Source organism: Mobula birostris, chromosome 22, assembly GCF_030028105.1.
Source record: "Mobula birostris isolate sMobBir1 chromosome 22, sMobBir1.hap1, whole genome shotgun sequence".
NCBI lineage: Eukaryota > Metazoa > Chordata > Chondrichthyes > Myliobatiformes > Myliobatidae > Mobula > Mobula birostris.
This window is the reverse complement of record NC_092391.1, coordinates 9,031,410-9,057,434: the sequence shown is the minus strand read 5'-3', so window position 1 is coordinate 9,057,434 and position 26,025 is coordinate 9,031,410. Positions and strand designations below refer to the sequence as shown.

Sequence of the window (26,025 nt, the reverse complement as noted above, 5' to 3'; positions counted from 1 at the left end):
AGATGGGTCCCTATTGTGGACTGAGATTGGGAAGGGTCAGGGAGGGGGGGATCATGGCTGGGAAAAGGGGAAGGGAGAGGGGTGTGAGCTGGAAGCACCAGAGAGACATTCTGTAATGATCAATAAACCAATTGTTTGGAAGACTTTTGCACAGTACTGTATATTCTAATTTCAGATGCTGTGTTTTACGTTGTATTTTCTTTTGTGCAGAGCGAGTAAGAAGCTAATTGTTATAGCAATTGTATTCCCTCTGCCTTAACTGAAAGTTTCCCCATTCAGCAACAGCTTCTGTGTCTTTGTGCCACCAGCCCCAGCTCTCTTCAGCTGTCTTGCTGGCTGTACTGTCTCTCATCTGTCAGCATGTTTCTGTAAGATTCACATGTTGTGGTTGCCTGCTGTACTTGAGTGCCAAAAGAATGTAAATGTTTAATCATCTCTAAAATAAGATTCTCACTTCCCATTAAGTATCGGACTGGGCTGTTTTGGAAGCATTTTGTCCATGGTTAAGTAGATTAGGTTTTAAAAACGTGTTCTCCGGTGAGCATTGCTTTTTTGATGTTTAGCAGCAACTGCGCATTCCTACTTTTCAAATCTGTGAACCATGATGCCGTTTATAAAGACAAGAATACGAATTACGCTGAGGGATATGTTGGCAAAAATACCAGTGGCATGGTGGTTTTCTCTCGTTTTCTGCCAAGGTCTCTCTTCTGCTTACAAACATGAGCAGGAAGCTAATGTGTTAAAATGTAAGATCTTACACTGTTAGATTTACTGGAGGTTATCCTCTTCCCAAAGAAAATTCTTGTTTGAGACAAAGGTTTTTGTTTTGCTCTCCCCCGCCATGCATTCTCTGATCCAATCGGGCTTGTGTTGATCTGCAGGGGAGTTTGTTGTCAGACCTAGACCACTGCAATCAGTTGACCATTGCAGATTGGACTTATACTTGCTGTTTCTTCATTGCAGCGAAAATGTGGATGTCTACTGCCTTCACATTGCAGAGGACGATGGAGAAATTGATGGCGATTTTCCACCATTGGATTCCAATGAGCCAATTCACAAGTTTGGCTTCAGCACATTGGCACTGGTTGAGAAGTACTCACCGCCTGGGCTGGCAGCAAAACAGTCTCTCTTTGTTCGAATGTAAGTTTGTTTAAAAAAACTTGTCCTTTTTACTTTATTGGTGACGCTACTTGCATTTTGACTCAGTATTTTGTTCTTTGTGAATGTTGCAGAAAACAATGCTCTTTAGTAGGTTTGATAAAATGTCATAATTCTCAACTTGTATTGCTGAGTAGTTGAATGATATTCTACCAGATATGAAATATATAGTTTAATAGAGTGTCCATATTCTGCTTTACAGGACCATGTACAAACTTCCCTAGCTCCCCAAAAATAAAAAGAGCAATTAAATATCCCTTTTTTAAAAAAAAAAGTTTATCCCGGGGCTGCTTCAAGTAATTTCATCCTGATGAATGTTTTATTTTGCTAAAAGTTATAATTACGCATATTTCCTCTTCAGTGTTTAGTTAGTACTACGCCTGTTGGTTGCTGACGTATTGGAGAATTCTCTTCAGGGCCTCTGCAGTTTATTTAATGATCAGTAGACAACTAGACAAATATCTCCAATCATGGTTTCTTAAAGAAATCAAAATGAGCCTTCTAATTCTACTCTGATTACAAACTAAAACATAAGATCAACATTTGCTGCATTTGATTTTTGTCTGTATTATTGGTCACATATTTGTATAATTACCAAACCATTCATGTCACTTTTAATTCTGCAGAAGGTCTTTGGTGTACATTGATTAAAAATAGAGGGTTGATGATAAACCACAGCACCTTTGGCATAGAGATTGCTAGAGCAATAACCATGCTCAATAACTTGAAATATGTGGCATGATTAACCCTCAACTTGTACATCTATATTTTAATCACTTACTTGAGAGTAAAGGATCTATTTGTTGCTGTTTAAATTTCAGCATATGCAGAATATCTTGTGCTTAAATTTATCTGCAGTTTTTAAAAAACAGGGTTTTCACATTTTGCATTTTTAGGGTACAAAATCTAGAAAACATAACTAAAACAAAAGCTATCTGAATTTAATTAGAACAAAATGTTGGTAAAATTACTTTATGCTTTGATAATGTCCATGCATTTTTTCTGATTATTACCTTCTTTCAAGGTTTCTTCCAGTCCACAGTTAAAATTTTTTGAAAATACTTTTTAGAAGTTGACAGCCAAATTATGTGTAAATTGAGTTGTCTTCAGGTCAATAAATTTCGTTGGCAATCTATATCTTTGGAATTAGTATTACATAATATTTTCTGGTGCCTCCTTTTTATTCATCATCTTTCCTTTTTTTGAGAAAGTATATACTGCATCAGAAAGGTCTGTCTTTGAGCCAGTACTGCCTTACACTGTGCACCAGTATTTGATCTGGCTGCATGCCAGCTGAAGTTCTTGCCCTTTACATTTTTTGAGTATTACAATAGTTTGTTATTCTAAAGCCAGATTGTTGTCCCAGTCAGAAATCTTACATATGGACTTAACATAGATTTAGAATAAGTAAACCTGACATGGTTTCCTTTTTGGCTGGAGATTCTGTCTGGAATTTTTTTTAAAGGGTCTTACTTTTCTGAAAGCTGGGAGAATGCTGTTCAGATGGTCAGTGCAATACTCTGAAATGACGAATAGGACTTTTCTAGTCTTTTTCATGTTTAATTTGATATGTGGATTGCAAAATAAAGAAGAGTTTGAAGTGAGAGTCATAAAACAAAGTGAGGGGCATGTGAAAATGTTTTTGGTTATACCTGAAAAGAAGTGTCAAAAATGATGGAAAAAAATAGACATTTAACCCTAGGTGGAATATGTGCACCTTCCTGCCATCAGTCAATCCCTGTCCCTGCTGAGCAAAATCAGGTTACCATGCTAAGTGGCACCTATATACATACATTGTTTTCATATTACTGTACAAACACCTCAAAGCATGAACAGATTTGAAATCCCAGGAGCATAGCAGTTGGTGCAGTGCTATTGCAGCACCAGCAACCCAGGTTCAATTCCACCACTGTCTGTCCGTAAGGAGTTTGTGAGTTCTCTAGGTGCTCTGGTTTCCTCCCATATTCTAAAGGCATATGGGTTAGTGGTCTAATTGGTCACATGGGTGTAATTAGGAGGTGGGGGTTCATTGGGCTGGAAGAGCCTGTTTCTGCACTATATCTCAAAATAAGTAATAAAAATAAGGAGTTTATCTTTTCTAAAACTTAACTTCCACTTAACAGAACAGAATTGACATGTTCCCACTTCATCACTTTTTAATTGTATGCAAATCCCTTCCTTCTGAAGTTCAAAGAGAGCCCAAAAGTACATTATGGGCAAAGAAGACAGCAAATTCTTGGTGGAGGGCAAGATGATGTATTTAATGTGTAGTTGATAAATGTTTGGTTTGGAAGAAGATAAATTGCAAATTGAAAGGTCCAAGTATGGCTGAAAGGCTGTGGCTACTTTTAGATTGGGTAAATTGCCTGAAGGGTGTATGAGGTGGTTGGGTCCAGACTAAATATCAGGGAATGCCAATAGCGATTATATAGCTTCTACCACCCAAGACAACTCCACCTTCACGTAGGACTTGGGTCCGGGTGCACACTGTGTCGCTGAAGGAGCTCTGTTGGGAGAACTTAAAAAGGATAGTGTACTGAAGCAACAATTCAAAACAGCTGTAGAAAACACCTCAACGAAAACTTAAAAACACCTATTTGGGACAGACTTAAATATGCTATACAGCAATCAGCAGAGGAGATAATCCCAGTACAAGAAATCCAACACACCAACAAGGGGTGGATAACCCAAGAAATTCTAGATTTGATGGAATAAAGAAGGTTAGTGAAGAATAATGAAGTGCAATACAGAGAGCCGGACAGACCGACCAGACAATTGTAAAGGAAAAATGGCTGAATCAAAAATGCAATGAAATAGAAGGCCATATTAACAACAGCAAAGAAATACACAAGAAAATTAAGGAAATTACTGGAATTAAGAAAACCTCCTCTACACGATGCATAAGATCAGCAGACGGATCCATACTAACAGATCCAGATAAAGTATGTGAGAGGTGGATTCAGTATATAGAGCAGCTGTTTGAAGATAAGAGGGGAACCCCCAGATATTAAACACCCTAATTCTATTACCAAAGAAGAAATAACTAAAGCAATGAAAAGCATGAAACATGGTGAAGCCACTGGACCAGATGAAAATTCAGTAGAAATAATACAAGCCCTAGAAGATCTGGGCATAGACATTCTTTTTGAACTGTTTAATGGCATATATGGGTTGGTGTATTACCTGACGATCTCTTGAAATCAGTATTTATAACACTGCCAAACATTCCTGGAACTATTGACTGCGAAAATTATAGAACAGTCCATCTTATGAGTCACATAATAAAGATTTTGTTGAGATTTGTTCTGAGTTGAATTAAAAACAAGTTAAGCCCAGAAACTTCTAAACTGCAATATGGGTTTATTGAGGATAGAGGAACTAAGAATGCAATTTTCATACTACGAATGCTTTCAGAAAGGGCAATTGAATATCAAAATGATGTCTTTTTATGTTTTATTGATTTCACTAAAGCATTCGACAAAGTGCACCATGAAAAATTATTTCAAGTTCTTGCTAAGCTTGTCTTGACGGAAGAGACCAACAACTGCTTCAAAATTTATATTGGAACCAAACGGTGGCGGTAAAAATTGATGATAATATAAGCAGATGGACTAAAGTTCAAAGAGGAGTTAGACAGGGATGCGTTGCCTCACCAGAATTATTTAATTTCTATAGTGAAATGATTCTCAGAGAAATAGAAGATCAAGATGGAGTAAAAATTGGAGGTGTTAATATCAACAATATAAGATATGCAGACGATACCACCCTAATAGCAAGTGCTGCAGAAGACCTACAAATCCTCCTAGACAACGTAGTACAAACAAGTGCAGATTTTGGTCTAACCATCAACTGTAAAAAAAAAAAAACAAACAAATGTATGGTAATATCAAAACAGCAGGATACTCCCAACTGCCAGTTGTACATCGGTAACCAAGAGATTGAACAAAAGACCAACTTTAATTACCTTAGTAGCTTTATATCACAAGATGCTGGAAGTAAAGTAGAAATAAAAAGAAGAATTGCCATTGCCAAAACCAACTGCCAAAAAATGAAACCCATTTTTACCAACAGACATATTTCTATGACAGCAAGGCTTAGGCTACTAAAATGTTACATCTGATCAATCTTGCTCTATGCTTCCGAAACATGAACCAGAACTCCAAAGAAACTTAGAAGCAACAGAAATGTGGTTTCTCAGAAGAATGTTGAAAATATCATTTTGAGATAGGGTAACTAATGAGACAGTACTCCAACGTGCCCATTGCTACATACCTCGTGGGTATCTTGTGACTGTCTTATGACCATGATGTAATTGAGTACCTTTGTGAGCCTCATGTAATGGTCTTGTGATGGTGGGATGATGTGATTTTCCCGCCAGTGTGAGGTCACGTGATGACATGGTCTCAACAGGTATATAAAGGGAAACCCCTGTTGTTGTGACGCAGTTTAGTTTAGTTTGTCAGTTACTCCATTATGCTGCCTGTTCGTCTCATGACGCAGTTTCGTTTTAAAGTGGAGTTCTACTTTCTAATGTAAGGGTAAAATCGTTGTGCCGGCAGTTTCGCCAATCATTGCCAGTTTTGTTTGGTGTATCTTTGATTTACCTTTACAGTAGTATTGGAGAGTGAAGGCCTTGCTAAAGTACAGGAACCTGAAGGATGGAATAAAGTTGGAGTCATTTGGCGATTTTATAAAGGATCGACCTTATTGAGTCTTCATTCAGAAATATTGACCTGTATCTGAGATAACTCCTGCAAGAGCAGGGAAGTTTGTGCAGTGTTCACTCGCCAGAAAAAGGTCAGTTCCTTTAAGCCGTTTTATTTCCTTCGTCGTGAATCCTTTGGAGAATCAGCAGTAATGTAATATCTTCGAAGAAATCCGTTTCCAGAGAAGTCTCTCCTTATTGACTGTGTAAATCACTTGGACTTTCGAATTTACCATTTTAAGACCGTTTTGAATTTACCACTTTAAGAACTGTTTTTGAATTTACCCTTTCAAGAACTGTTCCAGAGTTGCCGTATAGCAGTTAACTTCCGGTTAAGTTAGTCGGTTGAATACTTTTCGCTGTTGTTGAGCAGAGTTTAATAAATGTTTATGTTGGTTTATAAAACTTGACTCAATTATATATTCATTGTTGCTGGTCACGTGACATCATACAAAAAGATCTTTAATAAGAACATTAAATGAGAGGAAACTTAAATTACTGGGCCATGTCATCAGAAAGGGAGAAATAGAATGCCTTACATTACAAGGCCGTCTGCCTGGGAACCACGGAAGGGGAAGACAAAGAGGAAAATATATGGTCACTGTGAAAGAACTAACAGATCTAAATGTGCGAGATATTATTGACGCTGCATGGGATCGTTCGATGTGGAAAGCCATGGTCGCCCAAGCATGTAAGGCGAAAGGCACATTGAAGAAGAAGAAGAAGCAGTTGCCTGATTCTGGATGGCTTAAATCCAAAACGCAAGATCTTCTGTAGATGCCTGAAATCCAGAGTAACATGTTGGAAGAATTCAGCAGGTCAGGCAACATCTATGGAAAGAACTAAAGAGTCATCGTTTCAGGTCAAAACTCTTCATCAGGAACCTTTATCTGGCATTTTATGTGCGTGACTTAAATCTAGGGATTTTTTTTCTATGAGTGATGAGTTGAGGGTAATAGCAGGACTTGTCATAATCTTTCCTTTAGGCAGAAAATGGGCAGATGTAATGTCCTTGTTTCAGGGTACAAGAATCTTTCCAGTTGATCATCGTGTATGGGTGTTCTATAGAGTTTTAGTGTTGGAGAAAAATGAACCGGCGCTGGAAAGTTTTGAGTTATTTGAAGAGAGACAAGATGGGTTTGTCTAAGTCAAATTCTGTTTAACTGACCCGATTCGGTTTCGTTTTGATGAATAAGAGGTTGAAACAAATGCAGTGGATATTGTCTAGATGGATTTTAAGAAACCATTTGACAAAATACTACATCAGACCAGCTTACAATTTTGAGATTCTTGAAATAGTGGGATTAGGTTCAGTTCAGATTTTTTTTAAATGGCTTAAGCACTAAAAAGAGCCAACTGTGATTTTGCCTACTGATGGATGGTAGAGAATGTTTCATAAGGGTCAATGCTAAGGCCACTGCTGAGGATAACATTTTAAAATTTGCTTTTGTGATGCATTCTTGGCACAAAGACCATGAGGGAGGGAATATAAACTAAATGGCACAGTACAGTAATGTGCTGGAGCAGGGAAACCTGGTGATTTGTATGCAAAGATCTTCAAAGATTTAAGGACACACTGAGCAAAACACAGAGAGTCTGGTAAGTCTGAGTTTCGTAAGTCCAGATATGGAGCGAAAAAGTAGGGAAACTGTACTGAATTCGGAAAAGGCTTTGGTTGGGCAACCAGATATTGGAGTCCATTTATGGTACACTGCACCTAAGGATGTGAAGGCTGTTGAAAGGGATGAGAGGTGCTTTATTGGGGTATTTCCAGAAATGAGGAATTTGAGCTCCAGGGTGAAGGTGGAGAGGCTTGTGGAGGAAAGAAGTTTGAGAAGAGAGTGGATTAATGTGCATGAGATGATGATAGGTGCAATAAGGTTTCTTTGAAACATCTTCCCATAAACTTGATGGTACATGAACAAAGACACAAAGCATTTAGGTTTTGGGCAGGTGGATATGGGTGATAATGACTTGGCACTTGTTTCTAAAATGATGGAAGCCAAAATGGTAGGCGATTCCAAAAGGAAATTGGACAGATATAATGTAGATAAATTTGTATGGGGCTTCAGATAAAGAAGCAGAATGAGATTGATTGTGTGACACGCCACAGAGCTAGTAGGGACTGTGTGGGGCAAATAGCCCTGTTCTGCTCTGTAATCATGATCACGCTGGTCTTTTGGATGTGTTTTTGAAATAATGGGTGATAGTCATGTTCACATGCTGTGTATCCATCAGTTATAGAGACCCATTTTGTTCTATTTATGCAATAGTTTTCTGTAAAAGAAAATAAGAACCTCATTTGGATTAAGTTCTAGGCAACTTGACAGCAAAATTACCATTGTCTGCAGTTCAGTACCATCTGGGTGAAATAAATTTAGACTGGTCATGGTCATTGGTGAAACTGAAATCAACGACTTGTCTTTGAAGGAAACTGCTGATGGTTTGGGTAGAAATGGGCAAAAAAAAAGATTGTCAAATTCTTGAGAAGGAATTGTATCAAGGCAAAACAGGAATATTGCTGGATGTACTCAGCTGACTTTCAGAGTAAAAAGTAACTTTAATAGTGTTCAGTTCTGTTTGTAAACTGAGGTTGGATGCTTGTTGTTTGTAGTTCATGAGAAGCAAGATGGTGTGTCTCTGATTAAGGGAAAAGAAGTGAGAATGTAAGCTCCAATGCTTCTAAGCATCTATCTGAATGTTAGGAATTTGGTCTTCTGGGTACTTTCCTACTGATGTAGATCAAAGAGATGATTTATTTATTTTGTCATAATCCTGGTAACAATTGTTTTTCAAGTAGTACCCAATATCTGTCATGGTGCAATTCTGATTGGATTTCTGTTGCACCCTTACAGCACTAAATACACTGATAACAAAATTTTAAACAACTTGAAATCATGTCTACTTAGTCTTTTAGATTGAGTGATGATAAGCACATAAGCAAGTTACACAAGCAAATACCATTGAGTTATTTTGAAACTTGATTGAAAAGGCTAAACAGATTTTTGAAATTTATAATCTGCGTTAAATTCTGTAGTGGTCCAACACAGCCAACTCATTAAAACACTGAGACCTAGGAAGTTAGACCTCAGCTGACATTGTATTATTTGTGCTGATTGAAGGAAAATGGTTGTCGAGCATAATTTTAATGTGTTGAATGTACAGAGGTTCTTTCAGTAATTTGGGTCTTAGTAAATCTGTAGTTATACATTGTTTTTTATTTAAATAATTCGTCCTTCGAAATTTTTATTCTAGGTTTCAATGCCTTTTCATATCTTTGTTTTCCTTCTGATATTCTGCTTGGCATCTAATTCCAAATAAACACAGCACAATTATACATTTCTCCCGATGGAATCCATTATCAGTGTTCTGAAACTGCCAGATGTGTTGGCATCATTTAATTTCGTATTGGTGGAGTTGCGAATAAAAATGAGGTGACTGAGCTGGCCCTCTCACAATACAACGAGCAAAGGCAGGATTATGTGATGAATCTTAAATATTTGAGTCAGATTATTTCTGTACGGCCATTTCAGTAGGAAGTCTTTCAGCAGAAGCCATTGGGGAAAATGTCAAAAGTTAAATCTGTGCCAATGAAAACTATTACCCACTCGAGTTTGTAAGCAAAGCTCAGCGCTTGTCAGCGGAAATAGTTCTTGGTGCGTGTTTGATGCGGAGCTTAATGTGGTTGTCTGTGCAAGATGTTGGTTATCATGACTGGTAAATAATTGAGTTTGAATAGGGAGAGAGCCCTCATTATCCTCCACCTGTGCCCAGCTGGAGGGGAGGGTTGAGATAAAGCCATTAACTGTCTTTTACTGGCACCACAAAGAGCTCAAATACATCTGTGTCTTATTTATTTTTTTTCTGGCACAATCAGTCGAGCAAGCTAAGCAGGCATGACCAAATTTGGCAAGTTCTGTGGACTTTGGCAAAGTAATGCAGGAGTGCTTTGAAGGGACAGGCTGAGGGCAGTTACTTGGCTCCTATACGCCATCATTAGTGTATTGAGAGCTTTGTTTAAAGCCAGTCCATTTTGCAGGGGAAGTGGATTGAATAAAGTATAGATTTTCCTGATGAAATGTGTCTTAACTGGTTGTTTTCTTCTTTCATCTTACTATTTAAAAGGTCTGTTGTAACCACATTTTCCACAGTGACTGCAGTGCTGGCTGGAGGTGCTATTGGTTTTCCAGCTTATCCCTGGGAGTGCAAGTAGAATTAGCTTAAAGTACTAATGAAGGTAGTACGCAATTGCTCAGATTATATTACATTCTGATGACTTGAAACATAAATGGATAACTTTTTAGATAGAAATAGATTGTTCATTTATGCTTTGTGCCAGATGTAAAATGTTCCTTTTGATATGCATACATAATATGAACATATAATTGGAATTGGCCACAGCGTTTTCATTCAATGTCCAAATTTGTTCCAGTGACCATTTTATAATCCCAAAGATCATCCTACCACTTGTGAAGAAACAAAAATATTTTGGTTTGACATAAGAGATTCTGCAGATTCTCGAATTCTTGCACAACACACAAAAAATACCTCTGGAACTCAGCAGGCCATATGCCATTTATGGAGGGAATGAGCATTCAACATTTTGGGCCAAGACCCATCCGGGCTGGAAAGGAAGGGAGCAAAAGCCGAAATATTTTTTAAAAAAGGAGGGGTGGAGCACGAGCTGGCAGGTAATAGGTGAGTTCAGGGGGAAGAGGGAATGATGTGAGAAGCTTGGAAGTGATAGGTGGAAGGAGAGGAATATATTAGGTTATCCACAGATGCTGCCTGACCTGGATTCCTCCAGCATTTTGTGTGTGTCGTTTACTATTTTAATTTGACCATTATAACTAGTTTGTGTGATATTTATCACAATTAAAAAGATAAATTTTGGGATGCCATTGCTATTACAAAGGAAAACGTGCTGGGCAAACTGAAAGGACTGACCAGATGGACTTCATCCCAGAGTCCTGAGAGAGTTTGCTGAAGAGATAACTGATACATTGGTCATGATCTTTCAAGAATCACTTGATTCTGGCATGGGCCCAGAAGACTGGAAAATTACAAATGTCACTCCACTCTAAGAAGGAAGGAAGACAAAAGAGAGAAAATTATAGGCCAGTTAGCCTAACCTCAGTGGTTGAGAAAGTGTTGGGAGTCCATTATTAAGGACGAGGTTTCAAGGTATGCAGAGACTAATGATAAAATAAGTCAAAGTCAGCATGGTTTCTGTAAAGGGGAATCTTACCTGACAAACCTATTGGAGTTCTTCGAGGATGGAACAAGCTGTGTGGACAAGGAGAGGCAGTGGATGTCATTTACTTGGATTTTCAGAAGGCATTTGATCTGGTGCCAGATATGAGACTGCTTAACAAGATAAAATTGTATGGTGTTACAGGAAATGTACTGGCATGGATAGAGGAATGGCTGAGTGGGAATAAAAGGGGCAGGAGGCAGTGAGTGGGAATAAAAGGGGCCTTTTCTGGTTGGCTGCCTCTGACTAGTGGTGTTCCTGAGGTGTCAGTATTGGGACCGCTACTTTTCACATTGTTTGTCAATGATTAGATAATAGAATTGATTACTTTGTGGCAAAGTTTGCAGATAGAGGTGGAAGGGTAGGTAGTGCTGAAGAAGCAATGCAACTGCAGCAAGATAGAAAAATGGGTCCTCAGATCCAAATCCCTGGAGCAGCTCAGAGTAAACCCAAAGCCTTGGTATTCAGTTCGCACAAAATCGCAATAAAAGGGAGCGACCAGAAACACAAATTAACGGAGTCCAATCCACAAACTTCATCAATTGAACTTTGCCCAAGACCCTCGACGACGGCACCATCCTCCAGCAATATTAAGCGAGAGGGGGAGAGAGACTGGACACATAGGCATTTTCCTCCAGCAGCAATGAACAGGAGCTAGAGAGGAACATTTAAGCTAGTTACTGCTGCCATCGTTTGGAGATGGTAGTAAGGTTGTGCAGTAGTCTTAGTTCTGAATAAACCTGATAGGGAGCTATTGCTCTTTGTAGCAAGGCTAATGTGGTATAACCTGATATTTATTAAGGCAGTAATGTACCTTTTTATGGACACTGTTATACAAACAGCATGAATCACTCATGCAAATTTGAGAATCCTGAACTAACAAAAAGTTCAAAGTAAATTGGTTATCAAAATGCATATATGCCACCATATACAACCCTAAGATTCATTTTCTTGTGGGCATTCACAGTAAATACAAAAAAACACAATAGAATCAATGAAGGATAGCACACAACTAGATGGGCAGCCAACTAATGTGCAAAAGACAGTAAACTGCAAATACAAAAAGAAAAAAAACATAATAACAAATAAACATTAAATATCAAGAACATGAGATGAGGAGTTCTTAGGTTGTGGGAACCCCTCTGGTTCAAGAGCTTGATCTTGCTATTCCTTTTCATGCCTTGTAGCTCATCAGCTGGCATGTTTACTGTTTCCATAGCATTTGACTTTTTTTTTTACAAAGCCGAGTTGCTAGCTTGACACTCAACCCAGCACAGATGGAAAGCGTGCAAGGAGCCGGCCAGTTTTGAACTCGGGACCATTTTTGCCCCATAGTCCAGTGCTGATGCCACTATACCTCCAGCTGGCACAAGAGCTTGATGGGTGAGGGGTAATAACTGTTCCTGAACCTGTTCCTCTAACTGAGCCTCTTATACCTCTTTCCTGATGGCAGCAGCGAGAAGTGAGCATAACTTGGATGGTGGGGGACCTTGATGATGAATGCTCCTTTCCTGCGACAGCACTCCTTCCAGATGTGATCAGTTGTTTGAAGGGCTTTATCCATGATGGACTGAGGTCCATATTGCTTTTGTTCAGATCTGAAACCTAGCAGTGGGCTGTCAGCTAACTGCACTGGGAAACCTAGGCACAGAATCTGCAGTGATGAAACCTGATCCATGATAGACCTGGAAAAGGATGGGCCTATTTCAGCTCATGAACATTTATTGTTGCATAACTGAGCATTCATTTAATTTAATTGGTTTCTTGGAATGCACGTCAAAGATGATCTCACCTGATCCCTCAACACCATCTCTTCAGTCAAGAAAGCACTTCCTGAGGAGACTGAGGCGAGGGAGGCTCCCCACCCCCTTTTAACCATACTCCACCAGAGCACCATCGAGAGTATCTGGACCTGTTTTATCACTGTCTGGTATGAGCTGACCGCAAGGTACTGCAATGGATTGTAAGGACTGAAGAGAATTATCAGGGTCTCTACTCCCTGCCCCCAATCCAGGGCATATACTAGATGTGCTGTGTTCACAAGCCCTCAACATGGTCAAGGACCCTTCCCATCTGTCCCACAATCTCTTTGACCTCCAGAAGGTACTGCAGTATAAGAACAAGGACTACGAGGCTGGGTGACGGCTTCTTTCCCCAGGCTGTGAGACTTCTGTACACCCTGTTACCATCTAATTTACGTTCTTTTTGACAGTGCCAGCAGCAGAATACTGTTGTATTGTCAATGTATGTTTTATATGCAGATTATGTCAACTTGTACTTCTACAGAACTTTTTATCTGTGAATATTTTGGGTGACATGGTAGTGTAATGGTTAGCACGATGCTTTACAGTACCAACAACCCGGGTTCAATTCCTACTGCTGCCTGTAAGGGGTTTGTACGTTTTCCCCATTCCCCAGGTGCTGTGGCTTCCTCCCACGGTCCAAAGTTGTACCATTATCCCATAATTAGGTGATGGTTAAATCGGAGATTGATGGGTGGTGCGGATCAAAGGGTCGGTTAATAAGTACAAACATGAATAAATAATTGCTGTATGTCATATATATACTGTTATGTGCACCTTAGTCCTTGAGGAACATTGTTTCGTTCAGTTGTGTACATGTGTACGATTGAATGACAATGATCTTGTGTATTTTTAATTAAACTATTTTAAAATTCTTTCAAGGTTTAATTTTATTGTCGAAGTACACATTTTGAATCATTTATGAAATCTCAAATTCTATTCCAGCCTTACAACCAATAATCCAGAAGTGTGGCTTGGCCAGTTATGAAAGCATTGCTGCCAGTCAGCTTATGTTTCAGCAGGAAGTCCCTGTTCTCCAGGAAGCCGTGGCAATCAGGAGATGGATTTGGAGACCAAATAGCTTTCACAAGTAATTGCAGTTTGGTGCCGGGGTGGGGGGAGGTGGTGGTGGTGGAGGTGGAGCAAAAGCACGGAAGTTCACCATCCACTGAGGCAGCCCATGGGCAGCATGGGATCTGCAGACTGAACATTGTGCATCATTGTTTTGGCCAATAACAGGAGGTGCAGGAGGAGCGTAGATGGTGCTTGCTGGTTTGGCAGCTTTGGTAGATCAAAGGACCAGTTTCTATGGTGTTTGTTGGGTACTGGTGAATATTCAGTTTTACATGTGGGATCCCCATTCTTTCAGGGCTTGATTTTTAAGGCGGTTTTGTTATTATTGTAATGTTAAAAGCACTTACACACCTTTCCTTCCCTCAATGCATTCTATATTCTCGCTCCATTTCTCTCCTTCCAGAATCAGAATCAGATATATTATCACTGATAAATCTCATGAAATTTGATTAGACCATAGAGCATAACAGAACCAGGCATTCAGCCACTGAGTCTGCTCCACCATGTCACTTTCAACACCCTGACAAATCAGCAACCCATCAACCTCCACTTTAAATATGCCCAATCACTCGGCCTTCACAGTCGTCTGTGGCAATGAATTCCACAGATTCACTGCCTTCGACTGAAGAAATTCCTCCTTATCACTGTTCTAAATTAACGTCCCTCTATTCTGAGTCTGTGCCCCCGGTCCGAGACTCCCCTACTATATGAAGCTCTGTCTTGGCCTTACAGTGCTCTATAGATTTCAATGAGACCTCCCCTCATTCTTCTAAATTCCAGCAAGTACAGGCCCAGGGTCATCAAATGTTTGTCATGTTAACCCTGTCATTCTCATGAACCTCTGGACCCTATCCAATGCTAGCACGTGGTAACAGTACATTTGGAGACCAAAAAAAATTTATAAATTCCAACTCACTTGTGCAAAAAAAGGAATTGCAAGGTCACGTTTGTGGAGTGTTTATGGACAGTAAGAAGCTGTTGCTAAAACAATGAGTGTGGGTCTTTATGCACTTGTACCTTCTCATGCCCTTGATGATGAGGTTCCTTAATGATGGATGCTGCTTTCTTGAGGCACTGCTTTTTGAAGATGGCCTCGATGGTTACGCTAAGTCTTGAAGATAGCTATGATGGAACTGGCTAAGTCTACAATCTTTTGCAGCCTCTTGTGGTCCTGTGCATTGGAGTTTCCATACCAGGCAGTGAAGTAGCCTGTTAGAATGCTGTCCTTGGTACATCTTTAGAAATCTGTGGTGTCTTTCATGACATAGCAAATCTCTTCAAACTCCTGATGAAGTATAGCAACTAGTGTGACTTCTTTGTGTAGAGCCCAGGATAGATCCTCTGAGATGTTGATGCCCAGGAACTTGAAGCTGCTCACCTTTATTTACCACTGACCCTTCAGTGAGGACTGTTGTGTGTTCTCCCAACTTCCCTTTCCTGAAGTCCACAGTTCTTGGTCTTGTTGACGTTGAGTACAAGATTGTTGTTGAAATGCCACTCAACCAGCTGCTCTGTCTTGTTCCTGTACAACTCATCGGTGCCATCTGTGATTCCACCAGCAACAGTGGTATCATTGTTAAGTTTATAGATGATGTTTGAGCTTCGCCCAGCCACACAGTCATAAGTGTTCAGAAAATAGAGTAGTGGGCGAAGGGCAAATTCTTGAGAGGCACCTGTTGATTGTCAGGGAGTAGGATTTACTATTGCCAATTTTTGCCGTGATAGCCTGAAGACGAAGTCAAGGATCCAGATGCAGAGGGAGGTACAGAGGCCCAAGTTTTGAAGCTTATTGATTAGTACTGAGAGGAGGATGAAGTTGAATGCTGAGCTGCAATCAATAGAAAGCTGCCTGACATACAATATGTATTGTTCTGTCCAGTAGCTGAGCAGAGAGTCAGTGAGTGCCTCTTTCCAAATTTGATTTGGTATTGAATGTATTCATGCTGTTCCTTATTCTATTCTATTTATTTTCTGTTCCTCTAGGACCTAGAGTCTAGGTGTTTGCCCTGTTCAATCAGGTCCTTATTGAACTTCAGTTATTCCTTTCAGTGTGAATAGAGCGATACAAATGTTCTTCCAGTTCACTGTTTGCAATCAGGTACCCTATAAACAACTGGGACTGTTTTAAATTGGTGGGAGAGAAAATAAAAGAACACAAGCAGCAGATAGATATTAAATCTGTTGCTGCTGTATAAACGCGTTCACAATATGATGCAGTGATACTGATCATAGAGTCACGGAGCACTACAGTGCAGAAGCAGGCCCTTCGATCCATCTAGTCCATGCCACATTGCTATTCTGTGTCATCTGATTGACCTGCACCTGCACCATAGCCCTCTATACCCCTTCCAAACATGTACTCATCCAGACTTAAAGGTTGATATTGAATGCATGTTCATTACTTTTGGCAGCTCGTTCCACACTCTGAGCTCCCCTTCATGTTCTCTTTAAATATGGTGGGGAGGAAATCTTCACTTACATAAACATACAAAACCTACCCTTTTATTACAACAGTAGCTTTGAAGCAGCAACTAATTCAGAAATAGTTTGTGCATTTACTTAGCAAGAATGTGAGAAAAGCCAGTTTCAGAAGGGAAGCGTGTTTCATTGTTTCTCTAAATCCAACATCTTTTGTCAAATGTTTTTTATTTTTGGATGAACTTGCTTGGTGTTTGTATTTAAAGCAAAAAACTCTTATAAAATAGGTAGAATTTACAGCCTCATCTATTATTTCTCAACAGTATAAGCAGTTTCATATGACTGTCCTAAGTTCAAGTTTACTGTCATTTAACTGTCAACATATACAGTACTCTGCAAGAGTGTTGGGCATCTATATTGTATATAGCCAAGACTTTAACACTACTGGCACTTAATTTGTCATGAGACCTGGGTGGTGGCAAGGAGTTCAGTAGTCTTATGGCCTGGGAGAAGAAGCTGTCTTCCCATCCGAACAATCCTTGTACTGATGCTGTGGTACCTCCTGCTTGATGGTAGTGATCCTTGACAAAGCTAAGTGCCTTGCGTATGCAGCGCTCCTTTAACTATCTTGGTTTGGGTATTTGATCCTCCTCAATATTCCGCGTGGGAATTTAAACTGGAGGTGGCAGTGTTTTTTTTTAACGAGGTCGAGTTGCGAGCACAACATCAACCTGGCACGAATGGGGAATGTGCTCGGGAGTGGTCTGTCATTGGATCGAACTCGGGAGCCTCCATTCTTGAGCCTGGCACCGATCTCACTGCGCCACCAGCTGACCTTGGTTTGGGTGGAAGAGAGACCCCTTTGTGGGGTCTTTCACTCAGATTCCTGTAATTCCTGTACGAGATGGTGATGCAGATAGCCAGGACAGTCAGTGGTTAGATTGGGGATGTGGAGTGGAGAGCCTCGCCCACCTTAATCTCCTCAGTAAGTGGAGATGCTGCTGTGCTTCCTTGACTGAAGTGGTGGTGTTGAGAGGCCAGGTGAGATTGATGGGTTCTAAAACAATTTGTGGATTGGAGGATAACAAATGTCCTTCTATTAAAAATGGAGAGAAAATGGCGAGGTCCCACCTCCCTTGTGTATCATCAATGGTAGGGAAAATGCAACATTATTTATAACAAAGGATATTGAGAAAATAATTAGACAGAGGAGAGGCAGCTAAATTTAAAACCAAAATTACGTTGATTAATCTACTGAAGTTCTTTGAGGTCATAACAAAGAGAGTAGGTAAGAGGGAATCCATGGATGAGGTGTATTGGATCTTTGGAATGTGTTTGATCTGATCTTGTGAGGTTGATTAAGAAGAATTGTGCATTTGAAATTGTTGGTTATCTGTGGACTTCATTTGGGAATTGGTCATTTGGCAGAAAGCCAAGAACGGAAATATAACAGTTTTTCTCAGATTGGTAGGTGGTAACTGGTGGTGTACTGCAGGCATGGGGTGGAGAGTTGAGAACTGTACCAGTGGTTTGTCTGAGGGGGAACAAATCAAGGTTCAAGATTGTTTAATGTCATTTTCTGTACACAAGTGTAAAGAGAACAAAATAATTGTTAGCCCAGATTGGATGCAGCATAAAAAAAAAGATGGAAAAAAATGAAGGAAGATAAATATCATTAAAAATGCACAATAAATATAAATACTTAGAGAAGCTTGTATACATTAATTGTATGTTCTCAGAATTAGCGGGCGAGTGGATTGTGAGTACAGGGTTTGGGGAATGTGAAGAAATTTCAGGGGAGAGGGTGGTGAGGTTATACCAGAAGACACATGAGCAGAATTGGGCCGTTTGGTCCATCTTTAGTTTATTGCGGTACATAGAGCGCGGGAGAGGCTCTTCTGGCCTTTTGAGCCATGTTGCCCCAGCAGTTCTTGATTTAATCCTACCCTAACCATGGGGAAATTTACAATGACCAACTAACATTCCAACTGGTATGTCTTTGGACTATGAGGGGGAGGGAGAAAATTGGAGCACCTGGAGGAAACCCACACAGTCATGGGGAGAACGTACTGTAATACTCTGGTTAAGATTTCTACTGCAAAATGCTGTGAGCTTTTTTTATTTTAGCAGTTTTCTGCAAAAGCAGTGTGCCCTGCTACGTTTTTGACTTCGGCTAAAGGTGGGTCATTTTGACCAATTTAGGAATATCGTGTCAGTCAGTCGGGTTTGTCTTGGTACATGTTGTAACTTTCTGCCCAGTGGGATGCGATGGAAGCTTTGAGACAGCTGGGTGGGATCAGATTTCTGAAGGTACTAGTCTGGTTTGGGGTCTTTTGGCAGGAGGTGTAGAGAGAAGAGCACACTTGAAGATGCTAGAAGGATCCCACCGGAAGTGGAGATCTTATTGCAAAGAGTGCTTTGTGAAATGAACGGTTAAAGGAAGGAAGTTCTACCTGTGTTTGCTGATAGGACTTCAGCACCCAACTATTTCAGAAACAAGCTCCAACATTTATGTGCACATTTTGACTGGTTTAACTGTAATGGGCCCCTTTATTTTTCTTTTCTTTTTCAGTTAGCTGTTTGTTAAAGTTGAAATATTGGGAAATATATTTCCTTTGTAATTTTATGCCAGGGTGTGGTCTGTTACTTTACTGGCAAATGATAACTGTACATGGGACAGTACTTACACGGCATTCTCTACAATTCATGTTCCTTTCAGGAACATCCCAACTTTCCTGTTTGGTTGAACCCAAATCATACTGACCCTAGATGTGTGTTGCTCACGGAAGGTGGCCTTCTCACTGCCGAGTCATGTGGCTGTTAGGAGAGCTAACTAACGAGCCATGTTTGGTGTACGAGCCCCCAGTGAGGGGGGTACAGTACAAACTCCTAGGTAGCGGTAGGAGTTGAAACCAGGTCGCCTGTAATGTAAAGCATTGTGCTAACCACTGTGCTACTGTGCCACCTATCAATTCTGCTCCACTGTTCAATCATGGCTGATTTATTATCTTTCTCAACCCCCATTCTCCTACCTTCTCCCCATAATCTTTGATGCCCTGACAATCAAGATCTTGGCAGATAGAATGTATGTGGAAAGCTTTTTCAGGTTATCTGCGTCAGTGTACGTAACTGAAAAGCAAAGTATTAAACGGTGGAAGATGAGATCCTGTTAGTGTTCTGGAAGTGCTGTTGCTAATTGTCAACATGCAGCTATGTTAGCAATTTAAAGGGCATTTAGTAAATATTGCCTTTATTACATGAAGATTTTACTTTGAAAGCAAGCAATTCTTATTGCAGTTGTGTGGTGAGATCACACCTGAGGTAGTATGTGCAATTATCAAAGACAGGATTAACCTAGCATAGATGATATACAGCAGTGATTTACCAGCCAGGTTCCAGGGGTGGTGGATTTGCTGTGTCAAGAGACTGAGTGAGGTGGAATTGTCTGTTCGAGTTCAGAAAAATTTGAGAAGATGTCATAAAAACAAACAAAAGATCTCAAGAGCTTGTCAGACTAGGTGCAGGGAGGATTTTTCCCTGTGAAGAGAGTCAGATCACAAAGTCTAGTTTCAGAACAAAAGATCGGCCATGGAGTTTGAGGTGAGAAGACATTTCTTCACTTGGAGTTTGTTTTACCCTGAGACTGAGAGGACTGAGTCAGTGTTTTCATTCAAGCCAGAGATCAATGGATTTCATTACCTGAGGGGAAACGAGGGTGGTTGAAGTGGTGCTGAGAAATGACACTGAGGTAGCAGGTCATTGTGATTTTAAAGATGGAGCAAATTAAGGTCTCTGTGATCTAACTGTTCTTATTTCTTAAATTCCAGCATTAAAGCCATTAATTTTGCTTCAGAAATCAATGAAAGGTTCTTCGGTGTGTTTATTTCTACATAAAACTGGATTTCTTGATTCACCTAACCTTTGAGTATAATCCACTGTACAATTTTTAAAAAATGGTCTCAATAGAAAGCAGGTTCCAGGGAGATGTTGATTTTATTTAATGCTGTTGGCATTCTTGATCGAAGGAATATTGCACCCAATACTTTGGGGAAGCCACTGCCCTAAATGCCTTGCAACACTAATCTCAATAAATAAATAAATAATCAAACACAATACCCAAAATTCACAGTGGAAGAGTTTATTGGGAGCGAGAGTTTCAGTCAACTCAGGACTACCTCCCAGTTGATAAATCATTCAAAGATTGCATTCCGAGATGTGAGGAAGCTTAATTTCAACACAAAATTTTAATTATGAAAAATTTTAGTTTTGCAATTTTTTTAATTTAAAAAAAAGCAAAGTGGTTGTCTTAAATTAATAGGTAATCCCTATTCTCCATTTAAAATTTGTAACTTCCTGTTAATTAGAACAGGTTGTTAGCTTCACATTTTTATAATTTTAATGGTGACAACACAGTATCCTTCATATAGCATATAATCATAACTTTTCTGTTGCATTTTGTGGCAATTTCCTTGTATGTTGTTTTCATTTTACTCCAATAAACCCTGCCACCCTTTATCTGCTGCAGAAGCTGTAGAGGAAGATGGAGAGCACAGTTACCTCAGAATGATCACTATCATTAACATTCACGGGTGGTTCACTTATCATTTCTGACTGCAGAGACATGGCAGCCTTTTTATGAAACGTCTGCAGGTGTAACAAGATGATACATATAACATTGTGCCACAATGGATTTATGTATTCAGTTACAAAAGAAAAGTCTAATGAAAAAATACAGAAGGTAATTCTTTATTCCTGCGCCACACTATTTGTCAGTTATGTCCATAGACAATGAGCACTTTTTTAAAAAAAATCTGCGTTAGCCCTATGACCTGGATGTTCTTGTTGAGCTTCATTTTCTGGCATGTGACGTCCTGGTGTGTCCAGGCTGTTTCAAAGATCAGACGCAGGTAGAGTTAATGAAGCTGGGAATTAAATTCAGGGATCAATAACAGTAATGAATGCCTTGATGCAGTGTTAGAAAGAAGACTCGTCTAATGGTGCTTCTCAGAATGGGCCTGCACCAGCTACTAAACCAGTGTTCTGTCGGATTGATTTTTAATATTGGCCTCTTTTATCCAGTGTTCTTGCCCATATTTAAAAATAAGTAATGTAAGCCCATGAAAATAAAACCAATTTAATGTTAAAGTTGACTCATAAAGGTATTTGTTTAATATTATAGAAGTCACAAATCAGGAATATCTCTTATTTGAGGTCAGTTATTTTGGTTAACTAATAGCTAACCTTCACTACTACCACTTCTGCCGAATTTTAATCAGAGTATCAAGTTAGGAATCTCCTCAACAGCTGAACATCAGTGTTTCTGTATTTGTGCAAACGCTCATTGGTGGAATGTTGTTTCATTCTGGGCCCAATTCTCTGCTTTATTGGTTAAGTGGAAGTGAAAGATATAATGGCATTATTCAAAATGAAGTTACTTTGAACATTTATTGATGTTCTTTCCTCAACCACCAACAAAAAGGCCAAATTCATCACATTGTTTTGAGTGAGGTGTTGCTGGTTCCAGCTTGACCAATGTATTTATCCTTAAATTGTTGTTTTGTTACATTTAATACAATTTAAATATTAAAAATCTAGTTTTTTCCTCGCAGTCGATTTTAATTATTTCTTTTGGAAACTGAAATTAACTGCACCGCATTATTTTCACATCTCACATCTTTCTCTGGTGTCACTGAAGTAGCAACTAATGGCGTGGGCCTCTCTACCTTCCATAGTGACATGTCTCAAGTGAGATCATTTCAAACATGAACCCACTGTAGTGAGGAACACACTGCGGCTTCATTAGGCTCTGTTCACAATCTTGCATGTTCTATTTTTCAGAAAAGCATATACTTATAAGGTTCTGCAACTTAAATAAGCAGTTATTTTGAACATGGTAGAAGCCACATGGGTCTTCAGTCATGGTGAAATAACTTCTGCAATCAGCTGTAATCATTTGCAACCCAACCTGTGATCATCTGTGCATGTATTATAAGTATTAATGCAAGTAGCCTTGAATAATTGGATCATGACAAATATTCAGAGCATAAGCCTTGATCTGAAAATGTTCCTGTCAGCCAGTATTGCTAGTCAGCCGGCAGGAAGTATTTGCATTTAGGGATGTCATAATCCATAAACCAATGACTGCAATCCATAAGTAATCAAATTATGGGTGCAGATGATGTCATAATCTTGGAGAAGATGGCTGTTAACTGAGCCCTTTATTTGGAATACCTCCTTACATTCATTTGCAGGTATCAGATATCATTAATGTATACCAGATGAAAAGTGTTTATTTTGAAAATTACTTCGAGTAATTTCGGGCAGATGGAGCTCGTCAACCGTGGTTGGCAGCTCATCGAGGAGAAGGAAAACTCTGATCTCAAACCTCCTCCAAAATAACTGACCTCCTTGCGGCTATACCCACTCATGGGAAAAACTTGAGGTGTAAACCCCAAGGAAAAATCCGGATTGACAACTCCTGTGACGCCTCTGGTGCCAAACTGTATCGGTCCCTGCTGTTCTGTTGGATTCATCAACTGCGTGGAGAGGGGGAACCTGCTACATGGACACAGCTTGCTTTCCATAATCGGACCGCCCTGACTCTGTAGAAAGCTAGGCCACAACATCCACGGTTGACCCCTACCAGTGGAGGCCTCACAATTTCTAGTTGTGCTTTAGCAGTTTTTATTATTTCCAGAGATCCGTTCCTGCAAGGTTGAAATGTAGCTTGAAGCAAAGGATATAGAGTATTTTATAACTCCTGATTGTTTTAAGCAGAATATTTTGACCTCCAGAAGAGATTGATAAGTGGGATGCAATTGTTTTGAAAGACTCGAGAGGAAAGTTTGCCATCAGCTATATCTAATGTCACAATAAATGTTCTAAGATCCTGTCTTTTTCATTAGGTTGACAAATATGAGCTGTAATCATTATGAAGACTTGGTGCTGTAAATTTGTATTGTATCTGCTTAAGTGCCATCTGAATTTTAGTTTGTTGGATTCACGTTGGAACATCTCTCCTGCTGTCTGTAAGGAGTTTGTACGTCTTCCCCATGATGGTGTGGGTTTCCTCAGTGTCTCCAGTTTCCTCCCATAGTCCAAAGATGTACCAGTTCATTGGTTAATTGACCATTGCGAATTGTTCGGGTATTAGGCCAGGGTTAAATCAGGAGTTGCTAAATAGCACGGTTTGAAGGGAAGGAAGGCTTATTCTGTGCTGTATCTCAATAAATAAATCATACATAAATACTTTGTAAATTTAAACTCATGAATAAAGCTGAATTTTAACCATCTGTATTTCAGCATGCATGAATATTCATATCTGTAGCTTTTGTATGTAGGTGTCACATTTTATACCAAGGCATTTGCTGTGTATTGAAAGCAGTTATTGCTGCATTGTTTTTTTACCACAGTCTTCAAGAGCTTTGCAAAGGTTTATAATTTATTTACACATACATAATTTTATTTGAATCCTACAATGGTAACAACGAAATTTAAAAATGGTTACCTTTGTGTTTCTTGTGTCACTGTGAAAAGAGAACTCTGATGGTGGTTTGGCTTGCAAACCTGTCTGCAGTGAGCAGTCTGGGATCAGGTCCAGATATTGATGTAAGTGATGGCTGTGGTTCAGCATGCACTCGGTGACAGAGTGTAATGTATGATTAGTTTGACAGTTCTCAGCCGGCTGCTTGGTGGGAAGGATTTGACCACGGTAAACTAGCCCAACAGATTGGCAAAGCAAGAGGATCCTTTTGCTGGCGCCCAGCAAGCTGGTTGCGAGTGCACTGTTCCCTGACTTGCTGTTGGTTTAAGCTGGTGATGGTACATTGCTCAGATTCCGTTTGCTTCATTGCTGGCCGCATTTCTATCTTGAAGGTGTTGATAGTTGAATTCATATCCCCGTCTGGAATTAGCAGCAAAATGGAGAAAGGAAAGAGAGTCTTTAAAACCCCAGCAAGACCAAAAGATAATTGTTATTTTAGTTAGAAACTATTTCACTTCCTTGCCAATTTAAAATCAGTGCATAAGACTATAAGACATTGGAGCAGAATTAAGCCATTCGGCCCTTTAAGCCTGCTCTACCATGCTATCACGGCTGATTTATTATTCCTCTCAACTCCACTCTTCTGTCTTCTCCCCGAAACCTTTGACACCCTTGTTAATCAAGAGCCAAAGCAATCTCCACTTTAAATGTACCCAGTGACTTGGCCTCCACAGGCATCCATGACACTGAATTCTGCAGATTCGCCACCCTCTGGCTGAAGAAATTCCTTCTGCTTTCTGTTCTAAATAGACGTCTCTCTATTCTGAGGCTGTTCCCTGTGATCCTAAACTCACCCACTATTGGAAACGTCCTCTCCACCTTGACTCTGTCTTGGCTTTTCAGTATTTAATAGGCTTCAATGAGTTACCTGTTCATTCTTCTGAACTCCAGCAATTAGAGGCCCAGAGCCATCAAACACTCCGTATTAACCCTTTCATTCCTGGAATCATTCTTGTGAAGCTCCTCTCCAATGCCAGTATATCCTGTCTTAGACAATGGGGCCCAAAACTGCTTACTGTATTTCATGTCCTTTAAGACACATTAGCTTTAGGGCAACTTCCTTGCAGGTTTATATATGTATTTTTAAATAGCCTTTTCAGAAAGTTTACAACATTCTCACCAACCATACTTATTTAAAAAAAAAAGGGTGGTTGAATTGTTCGGGGGGCTGCTTGATCATTAGATTTCATCAATTCAGTTTTTTCTTTAAGTTCATACTTAATTCTACGGGTTCTTGTACATATCAATGAAATATTATAACCAGCCAGCCTGCCTCCAATGGATAAAATATTTTGAAATGATTTAATCAATTTGTTTGTAACAGTTCAGCCTTAAGATTTGAAAATCTGACAGACTATTTCCATAAATGGCACTAAACTCAGTGACATTTGAGCTATCTATTGGGATCAGACAAGCAATGAGGGCCAAGAAAAATGACTTTGGGTTGTCTCATTATGTACCTCTACCCCGCTACTCTGTTCTGGTTGCAGATTACTGTCAAACTTATACATTTCTTTTAAGGATGTGGATTTGTAAGTATAATATCTGGTGAAGGAATTCTTTGCCCAGTCTTCAGATCGGTTTTAGATGTATTCATATCTGAAGCAGAAAAATGTTACCATCTTCATTGAGTGTCAAGAACAGCTGATGTGGCAAATTCTCAGTCTTCTACTGTTTAAATTCCAGAGGGAGAGGGAATTGGTACTAAAAAGTTGCTGATCGTCACATGAATTGTGACATGAGGAAAGATTGGTGTTTTAACTCTCCTTAGGTCACAGCAGCCTTTTTGACACCAATTTAAAGTGGAATATTGCAACCTAATGGTTAAATAACAAATATGCTATGTACCTATTGGACTTAAAATCCCTGTTACATGTATATTTTAGAATAGCATATAATCAGATGTCAAACTAAAAAAAAAGATTAATTTCTTTGGGGTTGGGGGGAGGAAATCAGCTCAGTTTGATAGTATCTGCCTTTGTCTGCACAGGTTTGAAAATTACTGGGTAAATATTATACCCCGCATGGTTGTGGAGGATGATTTTTTTTCTTGAATGTCATAATTTTTTTT

The 26,025-nt window shown here is 39.5% G+C and overlaps 1 protein-coding gene across 5 annotated transcripts in view; it reads left to right on the top strand.

Annotated features, from left to right (window-relative positions):
• Nucleotides 1-26,025, top strand: part of mapkap1 (MAPK associated protein 1) — a 294,027-nt gene that overhangs the window by 155,701 nt on the left and 112,301 nt on the right. For all 5 annotated transcript variants that reach the window (XM_072239930.1, XM_072239929.1, XM_072239932.1 and 2 more), the window contains one exon: nucleotides 964-1,140. In XM_072239930.1, coding sequence (XP_072096031.1) covers nucleotides 964-1,140 — 177 coding nt within the window. The remainder of the gene's footprint in view (nucleotides 1-963; nucleotides 1,141-26,025) is intronic.